This window comes from Nelumbo nucifera, chromosome 1, assembly GCF_055504915.1.
Source record: "Nelumbo nucifera cultivar China Antique chromosome 1, China Antique-T2T, whole genome shotgun sequence".
In the NCBI taxonomy this organism is placed as follows: domain Eukaryota; kingdom Viridiplantae; phylum Streptophyta; class Magnoliopsida; order Proteales; family Nelumbonaceae; genus Nelumbo; species Nelumbo nucifera.
Window position 1 is genome coordinate 7,533,527 of NC_142649.1, and position 15,389 is coordinate 7,548,915.

General features: G+C 35.0%; 1 protein-coding gene across 1 annotated transcript; it reads left to right on the forward strand.

Annotated features, from left to right (window-relative positions):
• The first annotated feature begins 8,735 nt into the window (after window positions 1–8,735).
• On the forward strand, window positions 8,736–9,958 carry LOC104586997 (uncharacterized). Its single transcript, XM_010244410.3, has 2 exons — window positions 8,736–8,959; window positions 9,318–9,958. Exons 1-2 carry the CDS (start codon window positions 8,931–8,933, stop codon window positions 9,796–9,798), a joined length of 510 nt encoding a protein of 169 aa, XP_010242712.1. The 5' UTR covers window positions 8,736–8,930; the 3' UTR covers window positions 9,799–9,958.
• The last annotated feature ends 5,431 nt before the right edge of the window (window positions 9,959–15,389 follow it).

Here is a 15,389-nt window from a genome sequence, read left to right on the forward strand (position 1 = left end):
GAGACCAACGACAGCTCAACTATATAAGGACATCAACCTCTCCAGGGCCCAAGTGTGCACGATTATTTGCTCACTAGAACACTTATCATTCAACTTTCAATTCGTAATACTAACTTAAGCATCGAAGCGACCTCACTGGGTTAACCACCCCGGATTCTCTAAGCTTCACTATTTTGCAGACCGAACTAGCTTGACACACTGGCAAGTTCCAAATCATCCACTAGTTAGGAGCATCATATCGTTCTCCATCATATATGATTCAAAAGTTTTGTAGGTGTATTTTTGTCTTTTACTTTTCACGTGCTTATAAATTCTAACACGTGTTTAATTTATCTAAAATTATTTTAAATAATTTTTAGTTTTAATTTTAATTTTAAATGACATTTCATCACTAAGTGACTTTCTAAATGACTATTCAATTTAAAGTGCCAATTTCTTTAATTATGTCTTTTGATTTAAATTAGTGACCTTTCATTGAATTGCCTCTCGTGTTTTATTAGTGACCTAACATTTGTTCCCCGTCATTGTAATCAGGTTGCTCACAAATTAGTTAGGTTTGCTAGTTCTTTCATGTTAAGTCCTTGTCTGGTCCGTCCACAATCCCAGATTTTCTTCTTCCTCAATTGGAGCTAATGTAACTGAGAAATTGTGATGAATGCATTTGCATTAGGGCGTTTCAGATAAATAAATCAATTGGTTCTCATGATCATACAATTTAACGGTCCAACCAATTTCTCTCATCTATAGATTGGTGGCATATTATTCATTAATAGAATAGAATCGTAATTTTCATGAATGATGGATAGATTTTCTTTTTCAGTTTACCATTTGATGGAACATCTCATTAGGGGCTCTCTAGCAGTGTCAGAAAATTGGGGGAACCTGTATAGAGGGGAGGTTTTAATTTAGATAATTTCTCAAGAGAGAATTTTCTGAAAGAAAAAATAAAGAAATTCTAAGTGAAAAAGAAATAGTAGGAATTTCAGGAATTAGGGTCTGTTTGGTTTGTGATCGGAATTGGAATGGTCTATTCCCCCTACTTGTTTGGTTCAGACAGGAATCGGAATCGGATACCGATTGATGTTGTTTAGTTTATTAAGAGGCTGGAATCGGTTTGTTTGACAAATACAATGCGTACACGTTAGATGGTGATACAGGTGTAAAGCAGGTTGTGTCGGGCCGGCACGGCACGGCCCGTGGGCAGCCCATGCAAAGTGCGGGCAATGCCGCCTTCTCCGGTGAAAAATTTGGGGTCAGCACGGCACGGCCCAAGCCCGCACGGGCCCATGCTGTGCCGCGGGCCAGGCTGGCCCAAGGGCCAAGCCTTGGGCCAAGTCAGGCCATGCATCAGGCCAAAGCTATTTATTTAAAAAAATTGAATAAAAACTTAAAATATTAATTTTATATGAATTTTGTGTATACAATTGCTTATATATATAATAATTAAATAAATTAGTATAATAAAATTAAAAAAAATATTTATTTTATTAATATATTATATACTATATATTATATAATTATAATTTATATAATATTATATAAATATATATAATATATATGGGTTGTGCCGAGCCGTGCCACCCGTGGGCCCGCTCGATTGTATCGTGCTGTGATAGCCCGCAGGCTGTGCTGGGCCTGGCACGGCCCATGGACCATCGTGCCGGGCTGCGGGCGGCACAGCCCAATTTACACAAACAAAACTGCATTGACATAAGCAACAATTTTGGCGTTGATGGCATTGATGACATAAACAATAGAACCACATTCTGACTCATTCTGATTCTGATTCCAAGATTCTATTCTCTCAAACCAAACAGACCCTTAGATGTAAATAGTAGGAACTTCAGGAATGTATTGGTTCCACGTTTCTGGAATGAAAGTCTAGACTGTAAGATTGAAAACCGGATTCAATCAATACAAAGCCCATTCGAACACCCATTATAACCTTGCATTAGGATTATCTCCCCATAAAATAAAGCAAAGAAGTGCGGAGATATTCCCGACCGATGCAAAGCAGTAAAGACTGTTTTGAAGATTGGTTCCTAGTTTGGTTCTGGTTCAAAGGGCAGTTTTGAGTTTTACCCATGTAACCTATTCTTTAAAAAAAATGCAATAATATATGTTGCTATCAAAACTTTGACCTTGGATAATAATCTATTGTAAACATTTAATGTTTCAAATCCATATAGTCATTCCATCTCAAAGAAAATAAAACATAATCCATATTTCCCTTCCTTTAAGCCAAATACATATGCATTTAATACATAACTCATCATTCAAACCCATATGGTAATCGGACTCATTTCATCAAGGCCAATTCTCCGGTTCGATTCAGATAGGTTAATTCCCAAGACCTGTCGAGGTTGATTTCAACCGGTCATGGATAGAATCGATCTATTTGCTCACCCCCTAACTTCCAATTCAAACCGAAAAACTCATCGGTTCATGGTTTTAGCAGAGCAGTTAATCATTCAGTTTGGTCATCCAGCTCATGAAGAATCATGGTTTTTGAATCGTCATTAACTTGGACGGTTGGACCATTCAGCCTGGGAATTGTCCAATCAATCGATTTTGTTTTACCCCAAAGTTTCTGGCAAAAAAACTGTTGAATTAGTCAATAATCCATTGATCCTTTTGACACGTTCAATGGTCTTTTGTCATTTTTTATTTTAATTATTTTTTTTATTTTTAATTTTTTTGTCAGAATAGGCCATCCATTCAAACCAAATGATCGGACCATCGACCCGGAAACCGGTGGCCAAAACGGTTCGGTTCCGGGTCATTTTTTTAAACCTTGTGAACTGTAACCACGATGCAGAAAGATCACTAGAACAACAGTGACCGGTTCAATCATCTGATCCGGTCTGAATCTGGCAACACCGATTCCAAATGTTCCAAGTGCAACCAACCAATTGGCCCCACTTGAATCCCCTATAGGCGTCATCACTGTCGTTCTCTACTGCAGTGTTACTCATAACACATGATGAATGCTGTCAAGATACACGTGTACACCTGCAACCAATGGAACTTTTACAGACCTGATTCTGATTCACTCGTGTTGTAATTAATCAACAAAAGAGGACTTTTTTTTGAAGCTACATTGGTGGGAGCCCATGCCCATGAGTGGACAAAATGATATCCATGGGCCTCCATGATGAAAAAGGAAAAGTTATCTGAAAACCCTAATTTCTTTTCCTGTGATTCTTTGACCACTGTATCTGCTAGCTTTCTCCTTGCCACGTATGCACTGGTTATAATTTCAATTCCTCTCTAGTCTCTCCTCTCATTATATGAGTTGGGCTTGGGTTTTTGGCCCATATACCGGTCTAGGCCCAAAATCTTGAGCTTTTTGTTTTTAGGGCTGGGCCTTGAGCCTAAACGATTAGCCCTTAGGTAACCTGAGCTCAGCCTGACCTTAGCCCAGTCCAAGCCTGGTCTGACTATACACGTATATATGTACATATGTACATAGTAAGTACGTTCATGCAACATTTTAATAAATTGGGCCTAATAGGCCTTCCTAAGCCCAATTGACCAAACCACTCGTAGATCAGGCCTGGACCCAGCTCGAATAAGTTCCATTTCAAGTTGGACAGATCGGGCTTAACCTCAGGCTTGATCTAGGCTCAGGCCTCGGGCTCAATTGTTAAGGTTGGACCTGAGTTGGGTTTAAACCTTGCCCAGCCCACCCAACTTGCACCCCTTACTTGAAGTGAATTCCTCATGTTCAAGATAATGAACATGGTTTCATGTTGTATTGAGCATGTCGAGTTGGTTTGGATCTGCGTTGGGCCACTCAAATCATTATCTTAAGCCCATGGATCTTACACGTAACATGTTTTGGCCCAGAAGCCCTGGCTATGTGCTGAAAGAGGACCTTGAAGTCTTTCCCTTTTTTTTTTTTTTTGTCCTTTTCTTTTTTCAATCAAAACTTAGAATTTAATTGTCTTTACTTGGAAGAAATCCAACCAGTCGCTGCTTGTGTGGGTTCTCACATGGAGACATACAAAGCCACATTTATGAGTCCTCTAGGCCCAAACCCAACGAGTGAATCCACATTGGCTCCCCACAGCATACACACCACACGCCCCACAGAAAATTCCAACCGTGCATTGGGAATATCTCCCCCATGACAAGTATGGAAGATGTTCCCAATGCACGATTGGGATGTGCTGTGGGGAGAGAATCTTTGCTCCCAATCACTTCCCTGCTTTGGAAGTGTTTCTTTCAAACAAATCTTCAAAAAGAGAAATGGACAAAGACTCCATCGATCTGGTGTTTGGTCAGACCCACTCCACCAGTTGAGATTGAGATATCATCTTTTCACATCTGGTTTCATTATTTTGGATTCAGCTAAGCCTTGTCCCAACTAAATGGGGCCAAGCTACATGTTTTATTAGGGGGTTCGGGACTGGTGGTCTAAGATAAACTCATACTAAGATTTATTTCAGATTCAAATGATCCATTTACATAATTGGATCAGATTCAGATTTTATAATTAAGATTTGATTTTCTGTTATATTTCATAATACTTACAATAATGAATTTTAATATTTTTTTATTTATATAATTTTATTATACATACATATATAAGCTAGAGAGTAGTTGATCCTTTTAATTTTTATTAACAAATATACAATAAACTCGAATCAGATCCGATGTCTAAATCTGATTGGATTCGGGCTTCGATGTTCAATAATCAGATCGGGTTTGGACGGGTAGAAATGGACCAGACTATTATGCAGTGTATGAAATATTGGGCTGGTCCAATTCCTTCAGCCTGCGGGCCAGAAGTAATGGCCCACTCCAGCCCTAAATCTGGTCACAGCCCTGCAGACTCTGGGCCGTGATCATATGTTATTCACACAAGTATTGTGCATGTTAATTATAAGACTACTGAATGTGTCGGACTGTACTGGGGCCTTGACATGCCTTATCCAGCCTGGCTAGGCATTTGGTGGGGCATGGCATAAATAAAACCCTGGCCCCAGGCCCCAGGCCCACGGCCCACCCTTTCCTAGCCCCAGATGCTAGTCTAGTACTGATATTAGCCTCAATTCCAGATGAAAAAGAGGAGGACATTATGACCTCCACATGAAGTAAAATAAGATTTGAAGCAGAATAAAGTAAAACCTAAAACAAAATTGAACCAAAATTTGCATTCTTTTTATTTGTACTTCCATATATTTGCACTAGTATAAATAAAAGTGCATTGCAACCAAACACAGCCTAAGGTTTTTTTTTTTTTTTTCTTAATCATTTGCTGTTTCTACCTGCATTGTTTTGAGTTTATTAATATAATGTAAGGTTCAAAATATTGATACGCACAATACCAAAAAATTGGGTAGTGCATACCTATCGGTCAATATTCTTTTTTTTATGTATGTATTTCCAGTTTATTATTTTAAAATGAGTTTGACACTGATACAATATTTTGTGATTCAATGAGCTTTGACACTGATACGATACACAATACAATGAGATACGTAATGATACTTTAAATCTTTATCGATAAGCATCAATTGTCAGCCTTATAAATTGAAGTGGCTGGTTTGACACCGATACGATACACACGATACTTACCGATACGTAGCAATACTTTAAACCTTTAACCATAAACATCAATTATTACTCTACATGCATTGTAACTGTCATATGCAATGTGACAAAACACAGATTTCAAACTAATTTGTCTTGATTAGTCCAAAATATATCAGGTGGAAACAGCAATGATACTAAATACAACCTTAATGCTTATCTTCTGATTTTTATTTGTTTAAACACAAGAAAAATGTATTTTCTTTCGCAAATTTTATTTTATTTTTCTAAATACTAGAACCCTCAACCTGCATGGAGGGCTTCATAATCCTTAATTGTATGTTTGAAAGTTTAAACACGACATTATAGTCATGGATAATGAAAAATAGGTGGGTACCGGAATTGAGAATCTATATATGGAATATTATAAATAATAGTATTAAGGGTAGAATACAAAAACCTCCCCTAAAGTTTCTGACAATCATAAAAACCTCTCTTATAGTTTCATTTTAACAAATACTTTCCCTGAACTTTTGAGAAACTCAACAAAAACCTCCCTTTTGTCATCATCCCAGACGGAAAACGTTAGACTGATGCATCAGTTTTTTTCCAAATACCCATTCTACCCTTTTATAAATTGTTTTACATACAAAATTATTGTAATAATCCCATTTTGACTCAACAAAAACCTCATTTAACGATCATCTCATTAATTTTACATACAAAATTACTGAAACATGTATTTTTGTTGAGTTAAAATGGGATTATTTCAGTAATTTTGTATATAAAATAATTTATAAAAGGGTAGAATGGATATTTGGAAAAAACTGGTGTATCAGTCTAACGTTTTTCGTTTGGGACGGTGATAAAATGGAGGTTTTTGTCAAGTTTCTGAAAAGTTCAATGAAGGTATTTATTAAAATGAAACTATATGGGAGGTTTTTATGATTGTCAGAAACTTCAGGGGAGGCTTTTGTATTTTAACCTAGTATTAAATATATGATATTGACTTTACGCTTCGCTTGTTTGCAGAGCAATTTCATTTGCTCTAATACAAATAGATGGAATGTAAATTAGAAGAGTTTAAATTCTGGTTAACTTTTGCCTCAAGTTTTATTTGACCTCATTTACACTACAAACAAACAAAACTTGATTTTTATTATTTGCACTTCCATACTTTTGCACCAGTACAAAGGAAATTGCTCCAAATTAAGGGTAAGACTATAATAAAAAAAAACTTTTGAAAAAGAATTAATTACCATACAGATAAATAAGGTAATATTCAATGTACTATTTTCTTAAGGCTGAGTTTGAGAAGAGTACAAAAACCAATATGTACAAAGCATGCAAAACCTTGTATTTTAATTTGTATTATTTTGTATTGTTAAACCTTGTATTTGTACCATATATATTTGTATTTGTATTCTTTCCAAACCAAAGTCAAGGCTAAATTTGAAAAGAGTACAACTACAAATATGTACAGTACAGATACATAAAAAATAATACAATTTGCACTTATACTCCTTCCAAACTAAGCCTGAAGGGCAAAAAGATAATCAATAGTTTTACAAAATCATCCATCAAAAACAACTGTTAAACTGCCTCTTATTTCTTTCTGTAGATGATAATTAGATATAGATTGTGTTTGGCACTATATGAGAGCCCCTTAAGCGCCTAGAATGGTTAGGCTTCAACCCCTTAGAGCAAGAAAAATCAATTTGAGGTTTCAACTAAAAACTTCAGTGATCATTCCCACACATGCATTTTTAAGGTATATTTGTTTAATTATAAATTGCCTCAAATAATATTTGTATGCCAATTTATATTCATCAATCCAAAACACTTTAGAAACAGCAACTGTACCAAACAAAACCTTACTCCACATAAGGGGCTGTTCTATTTTCATAATTTTTCTTTTCAAATTGCAAGAAATCATTTATTTTTCAAACTGTCAAGTGTAACTCTCTGTACAAACAAAAAAGACAGTATCCATTATTTTAGCCCAAATACAAATCAAGAATCAGGTCATACCAATAAGCTATTTTTCAAGTTTCTTGTGACAGACCCCTTAGGCTATGTTTGATTTGGAGGAAAAGGTAGGGAAAGGAAGGGAAAGTCAGAGAAACCTTAACAAACCTAGTATAGATTTTTCTACTTTTTCCCTTCCTTTCTGTACTTTTTCTATCAAACCAAACACAGCCTTAGGGTTCTAATTCTCATTAATTTATGCAGTCCTCTAATCCCCATCTCTAACCATCATGGTTTTTTATGCTTCCACCTGCTTTTGAGCTTGTTGACATTACACCACCCACGGAGGAACCATGATGCCATCCATACACAAACATGTGCATACAAGGATAAATATACTCACAACATGCCTTTCACCATCTTTTATACCCCCCCCCCCGGTAAAATAAAGAGATTTTGACTTAATTGGTAAATGACATTGACACATCATTATCCCCTTTGAAGTAATATCTTTGAAGAATTTCTCTCTCTGAAACTATTATAAGTCACAATATTGCTTTATTGACCATCAATTGATGACTGATGATTTCTGGGCCATAAATTATGAACCAAAGAAGAAAAAGTAATTTAAATTATGCCTTGGTTTGTGTGTTAAATAGGGTTTGATAGAAACAAAAGCAGATTAATTCAAAAGGGCTTCTCCACTACACACACCATTGGATTGCTCCACCTAACATGACTTGAGCTTGTTATATATATATATATATAACAAAATTGCACCAGTTGAAACCCTTACTGAATTATGACTTGAAACAAAATTGCATCAGTTACAAAAGACAGATCATGATCCGAGGTCTCAAGTAGGTGAATTCTAGAAAGATATATAGACTAACTAATGTCTGAGGATTAGTAACTGTAACTTTCAAACAAGGGTGTAACTTTCAAACAAAATTGCACCAGTTGTAGTTTACCTATGCTTTGGCTTACAGAAGTTGTTACAAGGATAAGCTGAAGTTGTTGATCCAGTCCTTCATTTCATGTTCATGCTCATAAAGGTTCATAATTACAAGACAGTAGAATGTTTATTATATTAAGAAGTAGTGTATTCTTTATCAACAAAAAAGAAAAAAAAAAGTCTACTGGATGAGGGTACTTTTGTAACAGCACAAAAAGCAACAGTTTTGCTTTCTCATTCAAATTCAATTTTCAATGTGGAGTCTCTCTCTCTCTCCCTCTCTCTCTCTCTGCATCCTGCCTGCCAAAGCAAAAGGAAGCCGTATTAAAGAAAAGGAAAAGGAAAAGAAGCACCTTCATCTCATCAAATCTTACACAAATTCAAGCAAAAGAATCGTCCCTCTCTCTACAGATGAACTTCCTCCCTCCCATTTTCCAGCTTTCACATACTTCCAATTTTCTGCTTGTTCATGCCAGATTCAAAGAACTCAAACACAAGGTATGAGAAATCTCTCTCTCTCTCTCTCTCTTTCATTTTTTATTGGGTAAGCACATAGAATGTCAAAGAATAAAACCCACTGTTATGCATGACTGATATATAATGCATCAATATGAACTGATCAACCAGTATGAACAATTTCACTTTCTTGTTGAGTCAGTCTTTCTTTTACCAACTTATACATTGTGCCTTCCATATTAGATTTATGTAACTTTGACCTTCCACATTATTTATCATAATTTGCAGACACACAGAATATTTTCAGGCATATAGCTCATGATCCTTGGCTTGGATAAGATCATATATAATTAAGCCAAGTTATTCATACTCATGCTTGACATTCTTTCTTGTGCTATAGGAAGCCCTGGTATCAGAGAGCAATGGAGGCAGTGAACTTATGGAAATCCATAGAGAAACCCACTCAGATTTCTTCTACCAATTCAAACAGATCAAAGCTAAGGAAGAGTTCTTCTCTAAAGCTCGCAATTTCGTTCACTCGGGTGTGTCTCTGCGCACCGATGTCATCTTACACAGAGGTTTTTCGAGCCGATCTTCCACCAAGAAGGAGCAACAGTTATCCAAGATCAAAACCATTGGTCATGGCACCTCCGGAAACATTTACTAGTCATAGAATTAGTACAGAAGGCAGGAGGATTTTCCGGGGGAAATCATTAACTGATGATGTTCTAATGAGAAGATTTGTTGTGGAAGAGGAAGCAATGATGCAAATTAGGAGAAGGAATGAAATGGAAGTTATAAGGAGGAGGAGTTCCATGAGAAGGAAGAAGTTGGGTCCTAGTCCACTTAGGAGAATGGTTATGGCCGGGGATGATAATTAAATTTAATTGAACATAGATCAATAACTTTTTTTCAATTATTTTTTTTCTTGTCTAAATGGTTTTTTCAGGGTGGAATATCTTTTGGGGTTTTGATCTCTTGTTCATTTTATCAATGGAATGATTCATACATTAATTCTATGACTGCAGTAATATTATTTCAGCCTTTTTTTTTCATTATAAGTAGTATTTGGGTGTTTTCTAATAAAGGTAATAGTTACAAAGACATTAAGATCAGGTGGATTTTTATTACCATTCAAGACTCTTATATGCTTTCATTTCTTTAGGGATGGCAAAGGTCTATCATTATGTGATAGGATTTCATGAAAGAAAAAAAATAAAAATCGTATAAACACCCTAAGAGCACAAATGAACATAATGTAACATGCAAGTGCTGTTAGGTTGTTAATACACTTTTTGCTGACAGCACATCCGGTCGAAATACACCAGAAACTCTAAGGCTGTGTTTGGTTTGAAGGGAAAAGTAGGGAAAGGAAAGGTATGTAAACTTTTACAAACCTTGTATGGGTTTCGCTACCTTTCCCTTCCTTTCCCTACCTTTTCCTTCAAACCAAACATAGCCTAAATGTTACAACATGAACTCTATATTGTTGCTCTCTGTTTACAAAATTAATTTTGTAATGTTGTATCCTTTGACAGGGTGCAACATTAAGGCTCAGTTTGGAAAGAGTACAAATACAAAAATGTATAGTGTAAGCCCTTGTATTTTGTATGTATTTGCACGGGACATATTTGTATTTGTAGTTTTATACTCATTCCAAACTGAGCCTAAATTGCTAATGATGCAATATTTGCAGCTGAAGGTACATTTTGTGTACTGAAAATGTGTTTAGAACTGATCATCTTAGAGAAATTAAGATAAGAAATTCATCAGACAGAAGAAAGCTTCGGGTTGGGTTGCCAATGGTTAGACCGTAACTCTAAATACTCAAATTAGGGTTGACCCATGGGTCAAATGGATCAACAGTTCAACCATCCAGATCAATGTCGATTTGAAAAGAGGCAACACAGCAGTGATCTGTGACCTGACCTGAAAAGATTACGTGTCAGGTTGCCTTCTGGTTCAGGTTATTAGATAGGGGACCCTAACCCGTTTTTCGGGTCAGGTTCGATTGGCAGGTTGGATTGATTTTTTGCCAGGTCTAAATGTTAAGCCTATGGATTTAGGGGTGCAACTTGGGCCGGTTTGGGTTCAATAAATGAAGGGGTTTGGCCTGGATTTGCACCCTCATATGGGTTGATAATAAACGCCCCACTGAATGCAATTCGAAATGCTAAAAGAGGATCATATACAATGCATAGATATAAACAATGCACAAGTACTTAAAGCATAATTCATCTACCCATGGAGTTTTTGTACGGAAGGTCTTGAACCGGATTCTTGTGTGCTACAATCCTGCAATCCTGCAACAGAAAGCCAACTAACCCGGTTCAAACCTGCTCCAATGTTGGTGGGCCAAGGTAGGTTACTGCCTTAATGCATCCCATTTCTCTCCATATCTGTTCTCTCAGTTTTCTGAATTAATTATTCCAACCATGGAGAAAATAACTTTAAACGACAAGACTTAATCCAAGGCAAGCATCCATTTAGTATAAATATGTTAATTTTGTAAGTTTATACGTAGGGAAAATTTATGATAACGTAAACATATGGTATCCGAAGAGCTTTAACCAATCAAAACACCCCCTGAATTTTGATTAATACCACCTAATTGGTCATCTCTCTCTTATGATGTCAGTTATTGACTGTGAATTTTTTAGATATCATGTCTTTTTGGTATCATAGTCAAACCCTTAGGCTATGTTTGGTTTGAAGGAAAAGGTAAGGAAACTTATACAAGATTTGTAAAGATTTCCTTACCTTTCCCTACTTTTTCCTTCAAACCAAACATAGCCTTATATATTAGTTGAGCGGGATTGTATAAGGGTAGATTCTTCTTCTTCTTCCTTCGGTGGGAGACACTAAACAACTCAAAAGGAGAGCAACCCTAAGCTTCCTCAATAATTCACAGGCTTATGAACTGTTGTCTAAAAGTGGTTTCTTCAAAGTGTGGCCCATATTGATTTAAAGGCTATCTGCCTTATTGCTTTCTCTGCAAATATGCACAAACTTAAATTCTTTGTTATCTATCTTCATAGAAGCTTTGTCCAATGTCAATAGCCATACTTTCAACTAGGGCTGTCAATGGATTGGATGCTGCTCCAATTAGAGGTACAACTTGGGCAGGCCCAATCTGAGCCCAAACCAACCCAATCCATGATTTGGATTTTCAGTCCTTAGGCTAATCCTGGGCTTAGAACGCCAGGCTTTTTTTTTTCTAGTTGGGCCCAGGCCAACCCAGTGGTAGCATGAGCCTGGCCCACTCTTAGACCAACCCAAGCTTGAACCGACTACACACATACATCATGCATCATATAAACCAAAACACTCAAGATTCCTACTTAATGGTTAAAATTATTGATGCTAAAAAATAGGTTTAGTGTAACTTTTCAATACATTAGGACTAATATAGGTGGTCCACTTAGATCCTGATTGACAAACCCTAGCCCATCCTAGGCCTGAACCCAATTTGATTATGTCAAATTTCAGTTCGATCTTGACCTCAAATTTGATTCAGACTTTGGTTTTGGGCCCAATTTATAGGATTGTGTTTGGATTGACCATAAACCCAGCTCAACCTGCCCAAATTGCATCCCTAGCTCTACTCCAATTTAGATGTCCAATTCAATTAAATTGGAATTGGATGTCCATTAAGCTAATTGGATTGGATTCCAACGGATCAATTTGGATTAATCCAATAACAGTCCATTATTACCTTTTATTATTGCAATGTGGAGTATATTTCCTGATGGAAAAAAAAAACTGTATGGAGAGAGAGAGACCAACCAATCAATAAATGATCTGGATCATGGCCACTTGAATTAATTCCCACCTTGCATTGGATTGGATTTGAACATGTTGGATTGGACCGCTATAGGATTCAGATTGGATTGAACCAAATCCGGTCCATTAACATGCTTGTTTTCAACAATCAACAGGCGGCCCAATATTCAAAAACATTTATTGAGCAACTCCATTTACATCTATCTGTAGGGATTCAAACGGTATCCAATTGTCCGAATTCAACTTTGAATATGATCCCATTAAGGGAGATCTGAATTTCATCTATTCATAACTGGACCGAAAATGGATCCATCCCAATCTGATCCGATATAATATGATTCATATGTACGTAAAATCTATATTGTATATATATTAGTAAAATTGATTTGATGTTGTGTTTTTACTAAATTTCATAGGTTTATTTTGATATAAATAATTTTCAATTAATTTTCTTCATAAAATAAAAGAATAAAATCATTTTTAATTTATTTTATATTAATAATATATAACATTTTGATCATTTTTAGTTTAATTTATTTATTACTATCAATATCCAACTACAATCCAAATTTGATACAAATCCAACATAAATCCAATGGATAAAATTTAATTTAAATTTAAATATAAATAAATCAAATTTGGATCTACCAATATCTGGTCCAATCCATTCGCAACCATTGAATGACTAGTAATTAAGCACATGCATTGTATGTGAGAATTTTTTTTCATATTAATTATTTGAATTTTAAATATATCATAGTTGACTCCAGAATCTTACCCACATCTACCCACAACACACTACCCCTATGCATTAGGAACATTTCGTGCATAATACTATATAGGAGTATGAGATGTTCTCCATGTGTGGTTGCGATATTATGTGTGTAAACATGGATAGAGTTTTTGTGGGTATGAGATCCGGACTCATCATAGTTAATATAGAAAATGAAAATTAACAAAAGTAACAATATGATTAAAAATAAACTTAAATGCTTGTAGTAAATGTGCATGTGCATTGCATGTGAAAATTTTAAATTACGATAACAATTATTATTATTATTATTATTATTATTATTATTATTATTATTATTATTATTATTATTATTATTATTATTATTAAAGAATGGGGGTTTTTGACATTTTGAATGTTTATAGGTCTGTAATGGAATTCAGAAATCTGCATTGGGTCTGTCCATACTTTTCTGAATATTTTATCTATATAAAGTATATAAATATATAAATTATTTATATAATTTAATTATATATATAAACTATATAAAACATTTAAATATTATATATATATATATTATAAATTAACTAATCGGTCAAATTCAGATATTTATCGAATCGAATCAGGTCATATCCAAATTTAATCGATTAGATATTTGAATTATCCGAATTTGATTCGATTAATGTCGAATTTCGAATTCGAAATTGGATTTTCCAATACTGTTGACACCCCTAAGAGCATACACCTACTCTCAAGGGTTCATTTGTCTCAATGTAAAATTGATGAAATATTTTAGCAATGTTTTCACCTTTTCTACAATTAAAAAAAAAAAAAAAACTTTGTTTTCCTTGTCGTTAACATCAAAACAGCTAAAATGGAAGAAAACAAATTTTTTTTCTATAAAAGGGGGAGAAATAGTAGCTGAAATATTTGTCTGAAAAATAGTACATCTATTCTATGAAGAAACAATTAGAAAATTGACAAAACACTAAATAACTAATCTCACATCATTGTTGGAGCTGTCAATGGAATTAGGTCTACCCAACAGACCAAACCAACTGGATAAATTATGTTGGTTCTGGTTCTGTGTTTTGTGTTAGCATTAATAATTGGGTCGGTACCAATTCTTACTGTTATAAATTAATTACATAGTAAATAACATAAAAGTCTTCTGATTTCTTGTAATTTTTGACATATTTTATATTTAAAAAGTAAATTTTATAAACAGTATATAATATAATTATGGTTAAAAGCACTTGTGTTTATTAACATATAAACAACTTAAATGAAGTTTTAGGGCCTAATCGGGTCAACCCGATTGTCCGAATTAATAATGGGCTTGGATCACCTTAATCTATTTTATAGCACCAAGATTCGATTATGATACCTGAAATATATCATATCCGATAAACTTGTGACTAATCAACCGATATCATAAGCAGATTAATCAATCAGATTGTATTTATCAAAATTCACGGATGGGTTTTAATTGGTCAAAACTCTTCTATTACCATGTCTTTCCAGTATCATAGATTTTCTCTTAAGAAAACGGATCGAGACTGGTCCACCCTATCATTGAACCAGACCCAATCCATTGACAGCTCTAATCATTGTGGAATTAAACCTTAGAAGTTGTGTTTAATGGAGGGTTTAGGTGATCTAATTCTTCTTAAATGAGTTCAGTTTTTGGTGAGAACCTGGGTTGTGTGTGTATATATATTTGATATGGTATGGTATAATGAGTTTGCTTATACACCACTCAAAAACAATGCTAAAGAAGGGAGCTTAAGCACCAAGAAATGCAGTTAAGTGATCTATATCAACTTACTTAGGTCGTTTTATAACTACTTACTATCACCTACATGTCTTTCATTTTTGTCAACAACCATCTTAATCAACTCAACAATATTGTTCTCATGTCTTAATCCTTCAATCCACACTTAGTCTTCATCCCTTTTA

Excerpts from the sequence above, each read along its gene's own strand:
- LOC104586997 (XM_010244410.3), top strand. The coding sequence starts at position 8,931 with ATGCCAGATTCAAAGAACTCAAACACAAG. Across the intron at positions 8,960-9,317 it reads TCAAAGAACTCAAACACAAG|GAAGCCCTGGTATCAGAGAG; the intron begins GTATGAGAAATC and ends CTTGTGCTATAG.